Source organism: Struthio camelus, chromosome Z, assembly GCF_040807025.1.
Source record: "Struthio camelus isolate bStrCam1 chromosome Z, bStrCam1.hap1, whole genome shotgun sequence".
In the NCBI taxonomy this organism is placed as follows: domain Eukaryota; kingdom Metazoa; phylum Chordata; class Aves; order Struthioniformes; family Struthionidae; genus Struthio; species Struthio camelus.
The window spans coordinates 38,514,169-38,537,310 of NC_090982.1; the positions used below are offsets into that span (position 1 = coordinate 38,514,169).

Sequence of the window (23,142 nt, forward strand, 5' to 3'; positions counted from 1 at the left end):
ATTAAGATCACCCGTAGCACCAGAGACCTGTTCAGCTAGCTGCCACGTTTTCCTCTTAGGTTAAACTACAATGCCCTTTCCTTAAATTAAGGAGTAGTCTCTTCTGCTCTAAGTGTCTGAGAAGGGAGCATCCTTCAGAGCTCACTAGGTACAACATTTTCAGTTGCTTTCTGCAAGGAAGGCAGAGACAAATAAGTCTATTTCTTGACAGACAAGATAATGCCATGCCATGAAATCAAAGCAGGACACACTGCTTTCTGTAGATGTGTTTTCCTACAAATGGGTAAATTTAATAAGGTACCCACTCGTTTCATTGCTTGAATCCAGAGTGGTGGAAGACAGCAGCAAACCGCCAAAAAACATTTTGTTGTCCTGCCTCCGTCTTTGCCTTGTAACTCACAACAGGAGCAGCTGTAAAGATGGAAGCTGATTGACTTTCCTTCCTTCCTAACAGAGAAATGAATAGATTAGCTAACTTTTATTTTTTCCCGAAGTTCAGAGGCTAAAGATTACTTCCTCAAGAAAAACAAACAAACAAAACTATTTTTTTCCTGGGGAAGAGGGGGGAGGAATGACTTCTTTTAACCCCTCAGACAGAACTGGGGGGAGATGCTGAGCTCGTTGTGGTCACTGGGCATTTAGACTTTCCTGGGCCAGGATTTCAGCCTGTGAGCGTCCCAGAGTGAAGATCCAAAGACAGATCCATGCGAAGAAATAGAAATAAATGAGTCAGTTTGTGCTTACTTCCAAAACGTCAGAAGCTGTGTGTTTCGTAAGTCCTCTACATCAACAAAAGAATAAGTTGGGATGGTCAGGTGAAAAAATCCAGGCTACAAAAATCCAGGTGAGAGTTGAATTTCCTATTAGCAAGTGTCAAAAAGACACTGCTAAGGATGAACATTTCCTGGCCCATACGTTTCCTGGCAAAGAAAAATACACATTTGGCTTTTGCATAGCAAGGCATTCTTTTAGGGAGGTCAAAACGACCTTCAAACAAGCAAGCCATCAGTATTTCTTTAAACTAGCTCCAAGATGGCTTTTCTTGTCAGAATGCATTACTGAGACCAGCAACAGCATGTACCTCTCTATTCAAGCTGATAGCCTGTGGTCTGCCTCATCGCTATGGCTCAAACATGCGATTTAAAGATATAAACCACAGAAAATGAATGGTTATGCTTCAGCAAGTGTCAGAGGAAGGTCTGAAGGCCCACGAAGCAACCACAATTGGCCACATGAGTTTGGCAAAATTTCTTTTAATTAACTAGAGAGCAAATTAGGGTAAAGTCTTTATATTAAAAAAAAAGGTACATGAATTCTGAGATTCCTACAATGCTTTCTACTTTCCCAGGACACCCCGGTACGTTCTATTAAGTTACGAAGCCTCTAAGCAGAATAAGCACTGGGATGAGAAATAGTAAGTCTACCTTTGTCTTCTCGTTGCTTCTTTCCACAGGTGTGAAAGCATTAACCTTACCTCTCATATCAGAGGTAGTCACAGAAACAGGTTATTGTCCCATTCAGCAAAGAGTCAGCCTAGTGTGACACTTTCAGGATAAGTCATTCTTGCAGTGCCCAAACACTGTGGGTGTGTCTGTGCTAGTTTGCTTTAACAGAAAAAGAAAGAAATGGAGCAAACTCAGCTTTCCTTCCAACCTGCAGAAAGTTAATTTCGTTTTGGAGCCAGTGGACCCAAGAAAGGCTGTGTTACAGTTTAACACTTTTCTATGGAGTGCTCATGGCCTTGGAGAAATTAAAAAAAAAAAGCCAAGACATTGAAATGAGAAAGGGTTCTTTTTTCCCCTCTTCATACATATATATATTTGTATAATATTATATACAAAATATTTAATATTTATTATAATTAGTTATTTTTTGTGTCTAATTAATAAAAAAAGAAACAACCCTACTTCTGCTGAGAAGTCCGTTTCTGCTCTGTTTCACAGAAGGTGCTTCGTTGAAGGGGTGTTGCTTAGCCAGCTATTGCTTCTTCCAGTGGAAGAAGCTAGCTTACGGCAGGCCAGTAGTTACCAGCTCCTCCAGGTTATGTCAGCAGCTTAGGAGGATCCTTTGTTAGAGAAGAATCAGTGAGCTGGTCTTTGGGCTCTGTATGTATTAGTAAATAAGCAGGACCAAGGAAGGGGCTGGAGCACTGCCCTACAGTACGTTTAAACATTAGCATACCTGCGGGCCTGGTTCTGGCCTGGGCCGCAATATGCTCTGTCCCACGAAGCCCAGCGCAGTTTGGGACTAGCGCGTGTGAGGCCCTATCCCAAGAGGCGACTGGGATATGACCACTCTGCTTGGGCCTAAGTGAAGCCTTGAAATATCATTTTAAGCTGAGCTTGACAAATATATGAACAAACTCGGGCAGCGTGATCACAGCTAGATACAGAGGTTGGACCCAGCGACTCCAGCGTCACTTCAGGTTACGTGTTCCTACGTTGCCACCAAGAGATGGCAATCTTCCCCGCCCCAGATTCCCAGAGAGATCCCTGACCAGCTCTCCAAGTATTAGTCCTTCTCCTACAGCCCCTGCACACCCTCCCTCCCGCTGCCTCCTGCCTCAGAGTTGTGCTATAGTTTGAGTCTGCACAGAAGGGAGTTCAGTTATTAAACTTCAGTAGAAATAAGATTAGGCAACATACACTTTTCTTCTTCTCCTAGTCTGTCCCTGAGCTGGTTTCTCCAGTCCAAAGTCACTTAAACTTTTTCACTCCTCCCCACCCCAGTCTCATTCACATTTCTTTCTCCCCCACCTTAAACTCTCCATCAAGTCAAACAACTCTGTCTGCTTGCCTGCGCTTCAGTATCAGACCTACGTTTATCCTCATTTTCTTTATTCTATACCACGTTTTCTTTATTCTATACCACTTATCACGCTGAAGCCAGTCTTTTGGCACTCCTGTCTGACGGATATGTTGCCTTGAACACTTATTTTGTCGATAATTTACTAGGCCCGGACAATGTTTTCCTCTGCTTTTTGAGCAAGCAACTGATAGACCAAGACAAGTCTGTAATGATTGCAATTTAGGCTAGTTTAAAGAAGTGGCACCGCTGAAAATAATGAGCTGGATTTGCAGGGCAGACAGTTCAAATAGTTCCCCTCCGCAATCAAATGAGAACAGCAGCGTTGCGTCCTAGAGTTCATCTCATAAGATCCCACCAGAAACAGGGATCCTCAGGCAACAAGGCTTCTTTCCAGTCCACCAGTGAATCTCTGGTGGACCACAGTCCAGACTCTGCAGAGATCTGAGATCCAAGGGAAATCAGAAATAACCCTGAAACTGTCTTTACCTCAGCACGTTCCTTTCCGTTGAGTTTTGCACCAAGCAGGGTGAAAACTAAAGATCGAGGTTCATTACCTCTGTCAGAGATGCTGTCTAAGCCGGTCAGGAAAAGCAGAACAGAATGCTGCAAAGAATGCCGATATAGCTAATATGTATTGCAATGGAGTTGGCTAGCACTTTTTTTGCAACATGTTAGCGCAACCACCACAAACACCATGACACTATTTCAACCCTAACAACATTTCTAGAACAATAGCTTTTCTTAAACTGGGTACAGTTTTCCACTATACTCTCTACGATTCTGACGTACGTAAGTTGCTGACATACACGTTCCGCAGCTCTTTTCTCAGCCTCAAGCACAAGGATTCCTTCCTTAAAGTTAAGGGAACACAAATCAACGAAACAAAGCAAATACTAACGAAATGCTTGAGGGAAGTCTCTCTCTCTCTCTCTCTCTCTCTCTCTCTCTCACATGAGCTCTTAAAAATTTTCATGCTAAAAAGGGATGACAGCAAAATGCTAAGTTCAGAATAAATATCATGCTAAAAAAGGAACACTTTACGCTAAGGGGGTTTCATAAACCAATCTGTCTTTAATCAGCAAGGATACAGAGTAAATGTGCTGACTTTCCCTTTTAATCGCTTCCTTTGCCTGATTAACTTAAAATCCAATCCAGTGCCTCTGTGCAGAGCCTAGGTATTTCAGCTGGTCTGGAATTAGGTGACAAAAGAGAGTAAGTCCTACTATCACGAACATAGAGCTGCTTTGTAGAGTCATTACACCTCAGTTTCATCAAAGAGGACAAATGCACAACAGATGCTTGTGTGAGGTTAAACAGATACTTTTAGCATAATGAAAAATGCCACAAGAGAGCTTAGTTTTAGAGGCACAAATATATCTAAATACCCCTATGCTATCAATCACAGGATCCATGTGGCATATATCTTCTTACTTTGAGGTTTTTAAATAACTAAAACATATGCTACAATTCTATTTTAAACAAATTCTGTAGTCTCTCTCAGAAAACTCCTTCTGCCAAAAATTGCATACATTTCTGCTTTGGGAAGTTAAGTGATATTCAAGCAGGGGCCAGGGACTGGACTGACAATCCTGGAATATGAGCAGCTCCTCAACTCTCAGCTTGGTCAGGCAGGGTGATTAGATATTCTCCCCACTTGATTCAGCAGGAAAAAGGAAGTATCTTTGGGGATGGTGCCAGCTGAGACGTTCTTCAGGGGAAGAATGTATTCACTTCAGGAGATTGGCGAGGTCCCTGTTTTAAAGGGCCAAGATCTAATACATATAAGCCTCTTGTAAACAACTTCAGTGATGGACCTAAGTTTGCCAAATTGCCCTTCATTCACACATTTTCTTTGTGAGCAGACTGCTCACATTTTCCATTTTTCAATTCAAAGCCAGATCACTGACACAACGTATCAAATAAACAGAGGCCAGCAATAGCACACTAACCCCAGAAATCTCCTCTCAGCTTTTGATAACGATAGCCATTTTGGATCTTGGAAATATTTGCTCTGTTCCTCCCAACCAAGTTTTCAAATAAATTACTAATACTGAGGAAAAACAACTGCTTTTTATAATGTGAACTGAAGCAAATGTGGAGCTTGTCTGCACCCACATTTGTTCCTGATTAACTCCATGTGTGGCATCAAACTCAATGGGAACACGACAGTTTCCTGAAACAGGAGCAGGAACACATAGAATTACTCAGAAATAACTACTGTCTTTTTCAGTCCGTATCCTACTCTATCCTACAATCCACATTAACATTCACTTATAGGCAAGACAATTTCTAGCAGACAACAAAGGAAACGTCTACCAAAACTGTCACCAAGAAAAGATATTTTAAAACAGAACCATGCTTTTATTAAAGTAGATACATTAGTAGCATTATGGCTAGGTTCCTATGCATTTTCACACTCCCCAACAGTTAGAGCATACTCTAAGGATATATTCAAAAATCTCGAACTCACTGTCTCAGAACAAATCCAGAACAAAATCGCAACCGTGACTGAAATCAGTAGGAAGAGCCACAGTGTTATGGAAGGAAGAGGGGCCACAGCTGGGCAGCCATGACCTGCTGGCAGGAGAAGAGCATCCATCTCATCTCAGCACTGTTCCCAGTGAGGAACTGTTGCCACTTCTCTTATCCCTGTGTTAAAACTGCAGTATTTCAAAGTGAGCAAACTGAAGCTAAATATTGCTGCTGCTGTTCTACAAGTGGAAGGTCCACCTTAGAAAGATTCTTGGCCCAAAGCAAGCACCTAAATTAGGAAACAAGGATTTCTCTATAAACCCGAGAGAGTGAATCACTCCCTGGAGAAGCTTAACCTAGATTCTTGCTTCAGATTGCTCTCTAAAGCCCTCATCTTACCGTCAGAAATAGTGGCAGCCTGATCTTCCAGCTTTGGCGAATAACTGCCTGAAGTTGGGTCATGCAAATAAACCCCTCAAACACAGAGCATAAAGCAGCTTGTTCTCCAGACTGGAGCCTTCTCCACTGTACCTGCCTCCACTCGCTCCACATGCTCTCCCTGCTTGTTTGTAGTACAGAGTAAGAATAAATTTGCTATTTCTATTAAAAAAAAAAAAAAAGGCAAATTAAGTGAAACATCAGCTAAATAGGAGTTGGCAGCCTATCTGTAGCCTAAAATTCTATTTGCCTCAATCATTTACGCTCTGCATTCATGCTCTTTCTGTATAGCTGAGTTCAGTGAGGTCTTCTTGAAAAGTACATCTTTACAAATACCAGCAACTGTTAGAGTGCTCTCAAACAAACAAAAAAACCCCCAAACCTGTGCAACAGTGCCCTGCCTATCACTTTAAGGATTATTTTAACTTTTTCTTGTGAAGTACAGAATCATTTCCTACACTGAATTTAGACACACATTTTTTTCTTGTCACTATTTTTAGAGGACTAAACTGTGGTTTTATAAAAAGGATGCCCTGTGCATTAGAACATAGTTCTGCAGGCTGCAAAGCCATGCTGTAACTTGAGACATGTTACTGATTCAACAACAAAATGAAAATATAACTCTTCCTCCCACCTTCACTTAAAAAAAATAGTTATAAGAATGATTTAGAAAAGGGTAGAATTCAGGTTGTGTCCTTATTTTTACAATAACTAAATTTGGTGGCAAGAATTTGGCTCAAAAAACGTCCAGATAAAGACCTACATGCATCTGCCCTAGAAATCCTCAGGTTTTATCTTCTCATAGTTTGCTTGACAGGCTTGAGGCCCAGGAGCCAACCACCAGCAGGAAATGAGTGAACGCAATACACGCATTCCAAAAATGAGGTTTTGAAAGGAAAGGCACTTTCTAGACTAGAACCTCCTACAGTCTCCAGTGAATGCTGTACCGCGGTGGTTACTGCGCGCACAACACTGCCCTCCTCCGTAGGCAGTCACAACTCTTCAGCTGCAAGTCTGGCTCCATCTGTGTTGTGAGCAATGGTGGTTCCTTGCTATATTTGAAGACCTCTTCAAGAAGATGACAGAAAACATCACACAGAGGGGAAAAAAACCACACCAGGAAGACCTGAAGCATTAAGTATGCATCTGTGACTGCCAGACAAGCACTTCTCACTGGTGTTAAATGCTGAATGCAAAGGTAGAGGGCAGAAAGGGCAAGCAGCATTGACGGAGCTGTTCCTCAAAGAAGAAAGACAGGGCAACACACTAGGAAAGGCAGGAGGAATCAAAGTTCCTAACAGCATCCAGGGAGAGGATGAAGGGTCTATGAGAGCAGCGGGACTTCCCTAAAACAGAAACGAGCCAAGAAAACTAGATGAAGAAGTGGAGGTGAAGTAAGGGAGTGTCAGTGCATCAGAGTAAGCTGAGAAGAAATGAATGAAGAGCTAGACTAGGATGGCTGAAATAATACAAATCAGGAGAGGAGAGTTAAAAGCCCAGCAAAATCTGTCAGAAGCACAGTCATCATTTTTTCCTGTGTTCTGCTCCTTGTTAATGATTTTTGTAGATTAAAAACTGCTTCAAAACCATCTCAAATGCAGAGAATAATACCAGTTTATACTAGTGTCCTGGTATAAAAAAGCAAAACAAAAACCCCAATAATTCCTCCCTCTCCACCTCCCCAAAAAAGAGACAACCAAAACACCCAGGAGTGCTTCACTTTGACATAGCGTAACAAGTGTGAGAAAGACAGGAGTCAGGAAGAAAGCATGTTCACATGATCACGTTCACATATATCACACGCCTTACTTTGCCTTTATTTTCACATTTTCATCAGCTGGGCTTGTAAAATAAAACCAATATCCATTCAAACCGCCTGCCCTAGGCATCAGTGAGAGCAGAACACAGCAGATGTACACCAGCGCTCCACGTCAGCAGAGATGTGCCAGGAACACGCAGCTGCACCGGCTGCAAGCTGCGACACAGGAGCTCTGGCACCTCCTGTAACCTGCCCTGCGTCCTTGGCATGGGTAACCTTACAGTGGGCAATTACCGAACTGCTTTCGCAGTAGCTCATCTCCCTTTTAGAGGGGTATACAGAAGAAAATACACAGTGATGTATTACACATCCAAAATTTAAAACGCCAACTGCTTTCAGTACAGCACCTGGTGTGTGCAACTCAACACATGATGAAAAGCAGACCTTTGAAGACTAGTCCCTGCTCAGCAGACTGCTGAGAGATGCTCTGCCTGTGGTCAGAGGAAAGTCCTAGGAACTAGACTGCTTTTGTTGTACCAAACAGTGTGAACCTCAATGCTCTTATCTGAAAAATTCATATGTAAGTACAGCCTTAGGGCAGCCATATACATAGCACTAAATGCACGCAAAGAAAGAAGGAAGTGAACGTTAAGCATTCACTCCTCGGGAACTCGCCATCTCCCAAACAAGGGTCTAGTCAAACTGGATTGCTGTTGCATGCACAAGTGACGCAGTTTGCTCAGCAAACAGCCCCACAACCCATTAGAAGAACACCCAACTTTTGAATTCTTTTAATCCAGGCTTCTCACAAAGATTACGTCTTCACTGTATGAAATAAGAGCTAAAGAAAAGCCTTGAATGTCTTATATCTCACACGGTTCTCAGACACCATGGGAATGGTTATACATAAATACGTGGACAGATACAATTTCCCCTCTGTTTGCTCTTTTTGCAAGTGCTTGTCACTGTTACCTAGGCATCTTAGCGTGTGCAAAACCATATGCTGTTTATGACTGCTTTCAAGAGACTAAAGTTTTCAGAGGATTGTTTTCCATCTGTGTCTAAATGTTTTCCCTACAACACCTACAGCATTCATGCTACGTAGAACATATGATTGTATTCTTTACCAACAAATCTTTCCCCTCACTACACAAAAATAAGTAAGCAAAAAGATAGTTCCAGTGCCTATGTGACTAACCATCCCACTCATACCAGCCTACTAACAATTTGCCAGAATTTCCACTACAAGTCACAGTTTTCCGATTAGATGCTTTGGATACCTTCATTTTAACAGAAAGCGAATTTAAAGGTAATTAGGCAACTCCACAGTTAGAAGGATGCTATGCTGGCAGGGACAGGATGCTCTGCTCAACTGCATCCTGAAAACATGTGACTGGAGAGATCTGTTCTCACAGAACAAGGTTTATTTAGTCCCTCTGTTTAATACCAGATGAATTCAGTTAGCACTAAACTGGAAGGGTGGTTTTGGTCACAGCCAATGAGTAGCCAGAGTCATTTCAGAGGCCACAAAACACTGGGCAACATAGGAAGTCTTTTCAGTTCCCCCAACTACGAGGAGCTTGCAAGCTTAAGTTTCTGTGGGTTTCATTCAACTTCTATATCTTTGGATTCAAACCCAGTATGTTTTGGTTTTGCCGCAAGTCAAAAGTCAGAACCAACTGAAAAGAAAACATTTTATTCTATTCAATGAATTACACGGAAGCAATGGTTTGGTTTTATTCAGTCTTGCAGAACTTCAAACACTATCTTATGGCCTACTGTCATTAAAAGCTGTATTATGAAACCCAGTCAAAAATCGTAAAAACGTGGGCCTACCGCACCAGCCTGCACAAACTGCTACTCTTCCACATATGTTAACTAAACACTGATTTACACTAGCCAAAAAAGTCTGGTGTTTGACTAAAACCAGTTGTGCTTTCATTCAAGAAAAATGGGAGAGGGAAAGGGCTTATGTATCAAGAGAACAGGAAAATTCTAGGTAATATAAACATGCTGCAAAGAGCGGTAACTAAAATCTGCAAAACAAATTAAATATATCACTCAAAAGTGTAACAAAAGTCTTCTGTGGACAAAATGACAAAACCTTCCCTTTCATACTGATAATACTGAAATAGTCCTACTGGTAAAGAGAGCTAAGAAAAGGGAGCACTGTTTCCTTTTGTCTCTTTTGCCTGGAACTCCTTGCACTCGTGTACAAGCATCGTACAGGCTTTGCTAGCACTGCTCCAAACGCATCAGACAATAGCTAGTCTTTATTCTGGCTCATCTACCAACCCAACACGCAAGTATACACCTTTTACCATTTCCCATGCAGCATCTGACAGTCTTCCAAAAAAATGCAGAACAGAAGCACTATGCCTAGGGCAGCCATTTCCAAACTTAATTTGGACCGTTACAGTGGCAACAGTAGAAATGGTGACAGGTGCCACGGTGAAGAACAACAGCCTTTGCCCCAGCTCCAACCTGCACGCTTCCACCTGCCGTCCTTCTTGCTCTTAGTCCTCAAAACGCAACTCCAACCCCACGCTTTCATTCATCCGTACCATTTTACTGTACCCACCACCCCCTCCTTAATTTAAGCTACGTAGCTCCTTCCGCTACATACTTCATCATTGTTTGGGTCTTCCCAGCTTCAAGGCAAAAGTACAGTTCCCACCATAGACTAATTCCTTCAAACACTAATGGGAAACGAACTCCCAGATCTACCTGAAGTCAGTCGTGAGCTTTTGTCTCTTGTTCGCACTTCAGGAGCCAGAAAGCATGAAGAAATGGGAAGCTAACTCCCAAGGTAACAGTGACTCCAGGTGGTTCTCTTACCACTAGCAATACACAAAGTAGTATGAGAACATCCCTTCACAGATTTGTGGGATTTCTGGCACTTGATTTTTCAGAGTAAAAAAAAAAAACAAAACAAACAAACCACCACACACAAAACCTTACCTCCAGTTATGATTATCACAGTCATCAATTTAAGATCACATTTTGCAATTCTGATATTCCTGAGCTGAAGGCGGCTACAACATCCAAAAGAATTAGCTCTGCAGATACAAAGACTTGCGGGTTGCATCTACATGGCAAAGAGTGCCATAACACAATGCTTACAACCTTACAAGCATGAGGATGTCCACTTTTATAAAGACTTTGAGAACTGCAGATGAAAAGAACTACGTAAAAGTGCAATTATTACATTAGCAGTAGCTCACATTACATTAAAAATAGTTACTCCTGTCCTTTCCCCTTCAGATGCTTTTTTTTGTTGTTTTTAATAGGTTTTACTAAAAATAAATTGTAGTAGTGTCCTGCATGTGCATAACTATATTCAATCACCCTGCAGCAACACGTCACACATACACAATTATTTGTGGGGTAACTGCTGTTTGCCTCTTATGGGGAGACTTTCTAGATCTGCAAGACTTCTATTTTCACCTCGTTTTGGATAGCATAGCTATCTTGAGAATCCCACTACTGGTCAAAATATAGCTGCTTTAGTGCCTGCCCTGCACTTTCCCAGGAACTCATAAGTGCAGTCACCACACATTTGCAACAGTTGTTCCTGCAATTGTGAGAATTTGATCATGAAGATGATCCCAATATACTATGGATTAATGTGTGGTCTATCATAAAAGGATAGAGAACAGCTCTCTGTATGATCCTTGCAGAAAAAAAATAAATGAGAGTTTCACCATCGCAGTTAAATGCCATTCTTTCACCATTCCAGGCATTGGGACATGCCTGTCCCAGAATGGCAAATATAGCTGATCAGAGAGTTTAATTAAGCCTGTATCTCATATCTACTCATTTTCTCACCAGGAGACAAACTTAAATATATTTTTAGCACACAAGCAGGGCAACATCTGCTCATTTTGATTACAGAGGTGAAAGAAAAAAAGTCCCACTCATCTCCTTTTAGATGAGAAAGTGTTTTCCTGCATTAGGATATAGTCCCACAGAATTCAGAGTACAATTGATTCAGCTGCACAAGATGTAAGGCATGAACTTACAGACACCCAAAAGAAAGCTTTTTCAAGAGAAAACTTCAACCTCCTGAGAATTTGACAAGGGAAGCCTGAAATAACAGTTTGACTCAGTGGTTCAATGCATTGTTCACAAAGTTAGCGCATTAGTTAATTTTAAAAGTGTGGTCTTTTTCAAACACCTACGGTTTGTTTTGATCTGCCAGAAATAGATTAAAGTGTAAGAGTCTTGATGAGTCATTACTAGCAACAGATTAAAAATAAATAAATAAATGCATGTTCACTCCCGTGAGAGAGTGTACTTTTCTAGTACTACAGGAAACATTTTTGTGGTGAAAACCAAAAAACTAGACACAGAACTTCTACTTTTCCAATGGCTGTCTTCAGTACCAAAAAAAAAATTCAGCTGATCTCTCCTCAACTATATGAAGTACTTTGCTATTACACAGGGAAGTCCATGGCTACACTCACACGTTTACACTTGTAAAATGCCGAGACAGTTGGAAATAACTTCTCAACAAAAATATATTTCTACGTTTGCTGGTAACCTTTTTAAAGCTACTTTTACTTTGATACCAGTTTATGAAAAAAAATCAATTACATTAGTTCAGAAACAGCAGCTGAGTGTTTCTGGATCTGTCATTCCTCTGCAGCACTGTGTACTCACGATTTAATTGCCATGTCATATCCTGGCTGCTTTACAAAGTCAACTAGCTGGAATATCTAAAGCTTTGACAGAATTCTGCACAATGAGATGATAAATCAAAACAATTAACATTTTTTTCCTTTTAGGAACTGTAGCTCTATACACCATTCATTTTATGCAAATAGTTTTTCCGTAATTGTATAACTATGGATGGGACAGAGCCATGAAGTCAAGGCCAAGCAGCTCCAAGGTCCAGTACGTCAAAATGTGAGTTTTTGATAGATTACAAATAACTTCAACAACTAAGTCTAAGATCCACACTGGAAAATTAATCAAGTTTGAAGGTATTTTATACTGGTTTTCAACTCTTAACAATTTTTGATGGGACACAATGTTCTAATTTTGCCATGTGTTCCAGTATGTGTTAACCGTAAGAAGAGAAAAGCCAGCTTTTAAAATTTGCTTAGTCAAACCTTATCAAAGGAGAAATGTAATCAGAAGCTGGACTCACGAGTTTTGGCTTTCATAGTGAACACTGTTTAGAGATAACATCTGATCTTTTACCTACAAACTCTACATCGTGCTACCACCAAAAAAAAAAGACACTTACAGTACTAAACTAATTTTACAAATACACTGAAAAATTTATTAAAATTCCAGATTTCACAGGTTTATACTGGTAGAAGTTCTTCAAAAACCTCCCCCTTGAAAAACACAAGCTGAAAAACCTCGCCTATGCTGTATGCAAAGGCAAACATCGAGGGCAACTTGGAAACTTCATTAAACGCATGTGTTCAATCACAATTACGCTGCCCATCTCTAGTGTGAGACTCGCATGACTCTTCTAAAACTGGCCAAAATCAGAAGACATATAAGTTATCTTTAGAAGCATTTGGGAAAGACACCATGTTCCTGTGCGCTTTCTCAGCTGCCTTTTATTTCCTGCATTCAGTGCATGGAATACCTCTTTTTAAAAGACAGGTTTTGCTGCTGTACCTTTTTAGGTCTTAGCTCTCCTCCGTTCCTAGTCGGAAATTTCTACGACTCTGCTACTTTTCTGATTTCTTTCATTCTTTTACACTTCATTCCTTTCTTTGCCCTCTTCTGCCGCTGCTCACTAGCTCAATAAATTCAGCAAGTATCTTTGTTTTAAAAAAAGAAAAAAGAGAGAGAGAGAAGACTGACATTGGACGGCATTTCTAAAAAGCTTTTGTTAGAGCAGAGCATTTTGAAAAGCATACGGGCCAGTCAGAAAAGTGGGGTTCTCATCAAGGCTTAAAGGTAATTTGTTTCTGATTTTGCAACAAAACGTTTCACCAAAATAAGTTATATTTGATGTTTCAGCAGGCCCACATATCCCACCCTCTCTCCACAGAGATTTAGAGCAAATTTTTTTTTTTTTTTTTTTTTTTTTTAAGGTAGATCTGAAGAGGGCAGTTGGGTGAAAGCTATCCAGATTAGTTTCAACAGATGGGTGGAGAGTTTTATAACCAACATCTTTTTAACAAAGTGGCTTGGTTCTGAATGGTGCTGTGACGAAAAAACTGAGGCCAGGCCAAGAACAGTAACTTTCCAATTCAGCTTAGCTGCAGCCAAAACACAACTTCAGCTGATCACAAGTAGAGGGCACTTACAATATCACCTGTTCTGCTAGAGACCTCTCAGCAGGGGCAGAAATCTCCACCAATGGGGCTGTAATATCTTTAGCCCTTACAGCTGCTTGCAAAGTCACTATCTGACTAAGATCACAGCATCAGAGCAAGAACTAGGGTAACTATACTCCCTCTAAGCCAAAAAGCGCGTCAAACAGACTACTGACTTTGAAAGTCCGGCAGAGCGCTTTTTTAAAGTGGCAAAGTGGTTTTTGCACACTTACATTTCTAGCCTTTCTCTACTGATAAGCCCTGTCACATCCTCCTTCAACATCCTCATTTGTGACGTGGTATCTAAAATTCACATACGCAATCTTAGAAAGCAAGGCCACACCAGTATATTTGTTCTAGAAAGTACTTACACACATGAAGGAGCTGGAAAGAATAAATGACCACTATTTGCTCTTACTCATGGCTGCTGTAACTTCAGTTAAATCAATCAAATTGCCACGGGGCTGAATCTGACCCTGGCACGTATTCATAGCATACGCCTCACTTCTAATGTTTGTGCAGTCCTCCGAGCCGTGTATATTCCTAGGGTAGGTTACGATAACAAGACAAAGGTGGAAAGGCAGCACAAGTAGCCGTGCTTGCGCCACCTGTACCTTAGCACAACTAAGGAGCATCAGAAGTGGTGCCAAAGGCTTTGTCACAAATTAACAAGCACTTCAAACCTCCCGAGACCCTAATTATGCCCCTGCTTTTTTCTTTCTGTACTCACCGGTACTAACAAGAATAAAGGCAGCCCATCCAAGCCCATCTCTGCTGCAACCCCACGAACACGTTGCTTCACAGATATACTCTTAACTCGTAGGCATTAGTTCCCCTTTTTGAGGACTTCACTACTGATAGGTATTTGGCTTTTTTCCAAAGGTTTCAGCTTGGACCTCTGTTGGATATCAATTATGCAGGCTACAGGAATTCCCAATAACACGGGGTTCTCTGTTTCAGTACATAACTTGATACAGAAAATACCCGAGCGACACAGAATGTCATTTTAACAGGATGCTTGTTTAAGTAGCAGTTGGGTCATTTTTCCCCTCAAGGATATTAATTAGCCTAACAAAAATGGGAACGGTTATCTTTGGCTTTTTTCTGATCCACTAGAATCTCACTTGCAAGAAGAAATAACTCACTCTTAGAGCTGGCATCACACACACACGCAAAGGAACTTCAAATTCCTCAACACTCCTGCCAGAAGGAGCTAGCTCCCATTTCCTTACAGGAATTCATTAAGCCCATAAACTGCATTTTTCAGCCTTAGAAAAAAGGACCCTGCATTTTTTCTCGCATAAGAACGAACCTTGTGAAGATTTTTTTCAGACCACTGACCCTTCTCTCATTCGCGTGTACAATTCAACCTGAATTTAGTACAGCCTTGCTAGTTACTATTTTTCATAGCAGCTACTAAAATGCTGCTGTTGTACAACCCACAAGTGGCCTAAAAGAGATACCACCTTAACCTGTACAAAGCACCTAAATGCTTAGCATGATAAGGGGGGCTGCACAAAAACAGCACAAAAGTAGCAAGTGTTACTGCTCAGTAGGATACCAGGCAGCTCTGAAGCCTGCAGGTAATCTGTGGCATTTTTAAGATTTAGCCTCAATTTAAAGGTCTGTACCTGTATGTAAAGGTCTGTTACAAGTTAACCTAACCAGGAATAATTTAGATTTATCTAAGCTACCTCTCTTTGGAACTGTAATATACTGGATTTGAACGCGCTCTAACATGCATACAGGCATATAAAGGTTTTTAGTCAGAGCATCTCAGGCAAGGTTATGAAATAGCTATTAGGCAGTGCTGAGAGGCACTGGTGCGATCACCTGTCACATTCCAGCCTCAAGGACCTAAACACACCACATGCTGGTAGCAAGCAAAATTATTGTATCATTGTAAAGATGTGCAGTAAAAGCAATCAGTGCCCCCAACACTAGAGCAGAGCATGCAGCTAAGACCACACTTTGCCTTACCTGCAGATGCAGACCCATTTCTCACAGCCTGACCTTACGCTCCGTGCTGGTTACAGTGCCGTAACTTTGGTCACAGTGAGGCAGGAGCTACAACAAAAGCAGGTCATGCCAAATTACGTGCTTTTTACAGTGTTATTTATCAGTGTGTATTTCCTGCCGAGACAACAGTATGATCCTTGAGGCAAGTATCTCCAAAACATCGTGACAGTATTGTCTCCTGAAAAAGTCCACGGTCATGGGGGGAAAAAAAAAAGTTATCAGCACTGTTTGCTAGAAAAGATAAATAATTGGCAACAGCGATTCCACATCTGCATAGCACCTCTGCCACCTTCATGTGGCTGGTCTCCCTTCTTTTTGGATGTTCCCTCACAACTGCTTTCAGCAGTCGCCCATATCCTCCGTATCCAAATGTCAGAGCTTTCCTGGATCTCCTTTCATTCCTCGTGACCCTCATATTTGAGCAAACTTACCCACTCACAAAGCAGCGGAAATGGCTTCTACAGCTAGCAATGATTGGCAGTTGAGAGCTGTCTTTACATATCCAAATATCTTTGACATCTGCTTTTCTAAGTTGATTTCAGCCTAAATTTAACATAGTGATGTCAGTGTCCTATCTGCTGAGCTTTCTCTACCAACCTGTTCACAACGCTACCCAGCAGATGGTTCAAAAGCTGAATATAATTTTAACTCGCTCCATAATTCACTCATGTCAATGTGGCTCAGACTCTGGAAAGGGCTTTCACTCAGACGGGAAGTAATTTAGAATTTAATCAGCTCGACAGAGCGTACTGCAGGCACTTTTGCTTTTCTTGACCTTTAACGGAAAAAGCTGAACTCTTGGCCATTCATACCAGAACGTTATTTTATATATACGTGAACAAACAATGCTCAGTAAAGGGAGAGAACTAATGGAAAATTATCAAATCAAGGCATTCTGATTTGCAGCTGATGACTCAGAACTACAGCAAAAGCCCTTCATAGAGCCAGAGATCTTGAATGGAGAAAGACTATCTCACTTGACCATATCATGTCCCAGCACCCAACTCCAAGGGGAAATTACAAAGAAGAATGCCAACCTCTCCTTTTGGGGCAACGAAAGTAAACTCCTATAGGAGGAGGAAAGATTAGACCCTTAAAAATTCTCCAGCGAAGGTGAGGACAGCTGTGGAGCTTGTCACAATAGTGGCCTCACAACCTGGCAGCTGGAAGGCTGGTCCACTGCAATGACATTGGCTGTTCCAGGTGCTGCCAAATCAGAAGATGACTTCTGCCTCCAGTTATCACCTGTGAAAAACAATAAAGGCCAAGCCCAGGCAAGGGAGAAGGAAAACAGAAATTCCACTTCAATTTTAATTCATGCCAGCACACAAACACCTTTTGATTATTTCACTTCCTCTTCCATCATATCATGAAAGATGCTGGGGGAAGGGGGGCAACAAAAGACAATTTCACATATTATACACTGTAAAATGAAATTACAATAAAACAAGCTGAAGAGCAAACACCCCTTTACTGAGCAATGACAAACAGAAGTCCCTGTACCACCCTTTCAGTTTATGATACAAAGAGCAGAGGTGCTCCCAAAGAGAGACCAAGACTAAGAGAGTCAGGTTCAGGGCTGGTTTTTTTCCAGACAAGACAGACGGTCAAAAAATGTGCCAAATAAGTAACCGGACCGTGTAAATGTAATTCCGATAAACACTGTATACCAGCTATATTAAAGATAAACCTTTAAAATAGGTACAATCATCTAGGAAAAACATTTATTCAACTAATTTACAGAGGAAGCCAGTTAAGGCAAAATATATTACTTGGAAATAGACAGGCTTTCACTGGGTACAAATACAAGCTGGCTTAACAGTATACGGTATATAAAAGTGTCCTTTGAAAGCATTTAAGAAAGGTAAAGGCAGAGCAATATAAGCTGAAAAGTTTTTTTTTTTTTTTAGACAAACAAAAATTTGTTCTTTGTTTTTAAAAAAGTATTTTTAGCAAAATATTCTCTCACACTTACTTCTATATTTTTGAATAAAGATTTAAGTTTGTGTGAGCATATAGGGCATTCTTAGCTATGAAAAACAGACACTAAAAAAGACCTACATGAGAAACAATGCGCCCATGACATCAAGAAAGGCATTTAAGATTTATAAATGTTTTAGAAAATCCAGGATAGCAAAGCAAGTGGTATAAACGTCACCATTTTCCACATTAACTTGCCGATACCCACAACTTGATTGAAGAAATTACATAATTCCATATAAAACATGAAGTTTGGAAATGCTGGAGTAAATTACGTTGTTGGAACTGCAATGCTGAGAACGTTTGTTGTTTATGTGGTACCTGATCTAAAACCCACTGAAGCAACTTGAAATTTATCTAGTGTTTCAATGGGAGATGAATTTCATCTCTGCTACAAAAAAAGCTATATATAAAAAGAAAAAAGATGCAGCATGGAAAATAAGAATTCAGAATTATTTGGCTCAGACTTCAACTAGCTGAGCATGAATCTGTGCTCTTCCTCAGCAGCTCACTGTTAGATGTTTTAAAAACTCCTCAGCATCAGTCCTGAGAACTTATATACAGACACCAAACCCGTCAGGTGTAAAGTACTACCTAAGCACAGGCCCCAAGAAAATATCTAACACAGAAGGTAGTCTCTCTGGATTTAAGATATAGATATCTAAGATATATATGTTTATATTACTAATACAATAGTAATAGCTAAACAATAGACCCCTTCTTTCAAAAACATACTGAGTAAATAAAAAATTAAACATCTCAGCAAATGCCTATTAAGGTGTCAAACAATAGCACATCCCATTTTACAAACTGTAATGCTATTTGTCCCAGTTATAAATATATCTGTTCTAATTTCCTCTTTCGTAAATCATATTGGAAATCACCTGCTTATTAAAAACTGGAATTGCTCATTTCCACTACCGGAAAGTACCTTCAATTCTTAAAAAGTAAAATATAGTTACAGGCAGATTACAAATCTGTGTTGTATCCACTGAGGATTAGAATACGCAGCTTTCATTTCAACTCCAGAAACAAAAACAGTATTCCTTAGTGTCATGGATCAGCCTTCCTTCAAACAGTCCTGGGTGGTAAGCGTTGTTTGTACATTCCTGCTAGAGCCTTGGCTGCACTGTAGATCATCTGTCGACGGGACATGCCAGTGAATACCACATGCCAATCAGTCCTGTTGACATTCAGTAAATTCTTCTCAAGCACTTCACCCACTGTCACCAACAGGCCTGACCATCTCAGATTGTAGTCCTGAGGAGTGAGACTCTGAGCCTGGGTAACATTTTGAGAAGAGATTATTTAAACAAAGAAATGAATAGCTTTGTTTCTATCTTCAACACTACCAAGTTTCATCAATAATCATTATCAGTGGGACTATATGAGAAATAAAAGGATATTGGAACCCAAAGTTACAACAGCCCCATAATTTGGCTAGCCAGTACTGCTTTTTGGCTTTACATGGAATTACGATCCTAGTGACATCTGAACAGTTTAGAACTGAAATACAGCACAGTTGAAGTAAAGCTGTTCTGTCATTATCAGGAAGCAGTCTTCTCTCAAAGTAGCCAACAACTGGAATCGACAGTTATACACATTCATACAATGACTCTCACCTTCCAAAGCTTTTCCAAATGCTTAAAATGTCCCAGTGAAGTAGACAAGTAACCAAGGGCAAAAAGAAAGCTGAACTTAGCAGAAGAGGAGACCAAGTTATTTGCACGAGATCACAGAGGAAGCACGTACTGAAGTGGGCAATAATTCCACAGAGGACTGAAGCTGGAAGCAGAAGGGGAACAGTGGGGGAAGCATCACTGCATTTATCTGTTCTCATGCTCATCCTAGGCATCCACCTCCGGCCGCTGTTGCGAACAATGAAGGGCTAGATGACTTTTAGCCTCGTTAAAGATTGCTCTTAGTGTTACTTAGCTCTTCATAGCAATACATAACGGGCCAAATTCTTCATACAGATTTTGACAAAGACCCGAGTTAGTCTCTTTCCATTGTACATATGGCAGATAAAGGCTAATAGTGTGTTCCAGCCTTGCTAAAGGCTACTGTCTTGCAGCAATAACAGCATATAGGTTTGTCTGAACACACATCCTACTGTAATACTGAAATGCTTTGTTGTTAACAAGATGTACATGTACATAAAAGGTGGACTTCCTAAGCAAGAGGTGAGGAAATTCAACATTTCTCCTGACCACTCAGAATGGATGGGCAGTAAGAAGTAGATGACAGAGTGTCTCAAACTGCAAGAGGGAAGTGAATATGATTTATTATTCCCCATTATGATCCACAATTACACTTAACTTCACGGATGAATTTTTTTTTCCAGCTAGAAATCAAGTAAACTTCAAAACAGAAAAACCTCGTAGCAATTTCTCATCAAAGTTGCAATCTCTAGCTCCGGAAAGATGGCACCAGGTGTCTTACCAGAAACAGTTCTCAAAATAAGCCCTCAAATACATCCTTTTACTGCCTCAAAGCAGACAATATTTAAGAGTTATGAACAGCCACGAGTCCCACATTATGTGCTTAGAAAACTTTATGCTACTGGGAAAGGCACATCATCTCCACATTTACTGTGTTTAGTCACTACAGCATTATCAGGTGACACTGTTTCAGTACAAGTCTCAAAATCATCACTCAGATTTCATCTGAATACAGCCCAGCTTCACTATGCCTTCTTTGAATATCTGATGCAGAAAAACCTGCATTACTTTGGAGAGGATGTAACAAAAGGCATATTGTTGTATTAACCCATCAACAAAAAAACATTACCTGCTCTATGCAGATGGTTTTACCATTATTTCCATTACATAAAGCAACAAAACATGTAGCTAGCAAGAATCTCCACAAACATAATTGCTTTTTGTCTGCAATATAAAAGACTTGATATAGACTTAGTAAGACTTAATTACGTAGTAATCTGGATTTTAATTAAAGATATTGGACTGGATTTAGAGAAAAGCATGTTTCTTGCATGTACCTAGGAGAAACGTACTGTGATTCTCGAAGAGACAGAGAGGGAATGAAGATAACTGGTGCACATACATGACCAAGAGCATGACCAAGAGCATGACCACTATATAATTCACCATCTCATTACGCATAGATCAACTGAAACATCTAACAGCAAGACTAGGGAAAAACTAGCTCTGAAGATTAAAAAAAAAAAAAAAAAAGCTAATTCTCACTGTTGATGTATATGCAAGGACAGTCGTCTTCAGGTAAGAGAGCAGAATTAGATTGAATTCAGGTTTCAAGATTTACAGTTCCACTGAATCCATGTTATACACCAAGTTATATTTGATAAGTTGCATATAAGTTAAAACAAGAACGCTTTCTGCTATTACACGATAAACACCACTTTTCAAAGTTTTGAGGTATGTTTACCTGACAGAAAAATATGATCAAAGTCAACTGTAATCAAGAGTTAACTCTGGGTTTTAAATAACAAAATGGAGTATAGCATGTGAAACCAAAAAAAATTAGAGACAGCTATTATACTCAGCGTTAAGATATATAGAGAGATTAGTTCACATAAAAAATTGTCACCATCTCTGTGGAGCACTGAAGTAGCAAATTCACATTGCTATCCTTATTTTTAGGTGGATTGGCCAATGGCTCTCAAAAAGTTGTATCTGCTTAATTATTTTTTGCTGTAGCTTTGTATCTTTTCTACAGTCTTTTTGAGAGCGTTCTGGAAGGCAGAGCAATATTTCCCCTTTTGCCACTGATCAGCTTTTCAAAGCTGTAAGAGCTCTGAAAAATAAAAACTAAAAGCAATCCCTCAGATATTCACTCTATTAGAATTGATATTAAAAAAGTAAAACAATTACTATTTGTTTTCTCAAAACAACCCCCTGAGAAACAAACCCTACACAGTTTTGTTTTGCAATTCTTCACAGAAACACGTATTTAAAAAGAGATTTCAGACCAGAGTTAACTGATGCATGACTCTCATTTGCTGTCAGGCAACATGCAGCGGCTGGACTTGGGGGCCGTTCCCAGGGGACGGCCAAAGAAATCTTAACAATCTCACAAAAAACTTCCACCAGCTATATTTAAGAAGTGCACAGTATTGCGTTATTTTCAATAGGATGAACCACAATATTTCCAAGAGTTCAATCTTTCTGTTTCAGAAACTCTAAATCTTTGTCAAAATAGCACAAGCAGAAGAGGAAGTCTGCTTTGCCTTTTAGATGAGAGTCCACATGCTCATGCTGGAATAAAACTCACACAGATTTGGAGAAAATGCATCTGCTATTTATTAGAAGTGAGTTTTAGGGTCACTAACAAACACAGTATGCTATCAGTTTGCTGCTAAGTAACACCACAAACACCTAGGTTTTATGAGCATTATTAAAATTTGAGTGATGAGATCTCTATTTATAAAATTGTGCCTAAGTGCAAGGTAAACTTACTTCACTGAATGGCTAATACATACACGTGCACACACTTCACTTGTACATAGCTTTGTTGACCTCAGCTGAAACTCAAGACATATGTAAAGTCAGTCAAGGAAAGGAAAACAAGCCTCCGCTTGGGTAAGAGTGCTTTCTGCACTTAGTGCACTTGGTTAAGGCATTACTTAAGCTGCAAAGATTTCTTCATCTGAGAGAGAATATTCTTATTTTATCTGTTTCAATATTTGTGAGGGCTTTTTCTGAACCACTGAAATGGACCGATGGAAGTGTTACATTGATTAAAATAACATTCCCCTTTTGAGGGAATTGTTTTCTGGTTAATAGAAAAGTAAAACTAGTGCTTCCCAGTGTAATGCTTTGCAGAATGAGAATCCTGACCAACAAAATAAATAAATAAATAAATCACTTTGCCATGAATGCCTAAAGATTTTTAATTAATGCAAAAACATGACTTAAAAGTCAGTACAGAACCTATTATGCATAATCTAACCCAAGTGTCTGCATTAGGATACTGCAAGTGAAGTAGGCTGCATTTAGATTCAAAGCTTCCTTCCCTCTACCCTCTATTTAAAATCTGTAGCAAGATTAAAGCTACAGCCTAGAGTGCTAATACATTCTTCTAAATCTGTGCATGTCTGTTACAACTTGGAGGCTGCCATCCTTCCCAGTAAGGCAAGGAAAATGACGAGAAAATATAACGAATCAGCAGTAACCTGAAAACCACACTTTAATAATTTCTTTCAAACTTTTTTTTTTTAAATAGAGTAATTGTGTTTCTTATGCACACTCTAGAGCACGATAAAAGTTGGCTTTTAGCAGTAGTAATTCAAATTTAAGACCAGCATTTATATCCATTATGAAATCATGTTTTCAAACTACCATGCACCTACATCTTCCCAGGCTATTTTTCATATTTTCAATTTTAAAAGTTAAAAAAATTACC

The 23,142-nt window shown here is 40.0% G+C and overlaps 2 protein-coding genes across 15 annotated transcripts in view; both read right to left on the minus strand.

Annotated features, from left to right (window-relative positions):
* The window catches only part of LOC104150269 (cortexin-3), a 43,588-nt gene extending 26,627 nt beyond the window's left edge, over nucleotides 1–16,961 (minus strand). The window contains exon 1 of the mRNA XM_009684413.2: nucleotides 15,742–16,961. The gene's annotated coding sequence lies outside the window, so the exon portion shown is untranslated. The remainder of the gene's footprint in view (nucleotides 1–15,741) is intronic.
* A 114-nt stretch (nucleotides 16,962–17,075) lies between these two features.
* LOC104150300 (protein PRRC1) overlaps nucleotides 17,076–23,142 on the minus strand; it is a 30,852-nt gene continuing 24,785 nt past the window's right edge. For all 14 annotated transcript variants that reach the window (XM_068927141.1, XM_068927134.1, XM_068927131.1 and 11 more), the window contains one exon: nucleotides 17,076–19,041. In XM_068927141.1, coding sequence (XP_068783242.1) covers nucleotides 18,832–19,041 — 210 coding nt within the window. In that variant the 3' untranslated portion in view covers nucleotides 17,076–18,831. The remainder of the gene's footprint in view (nucleotides 19,042–23,142) is intronic.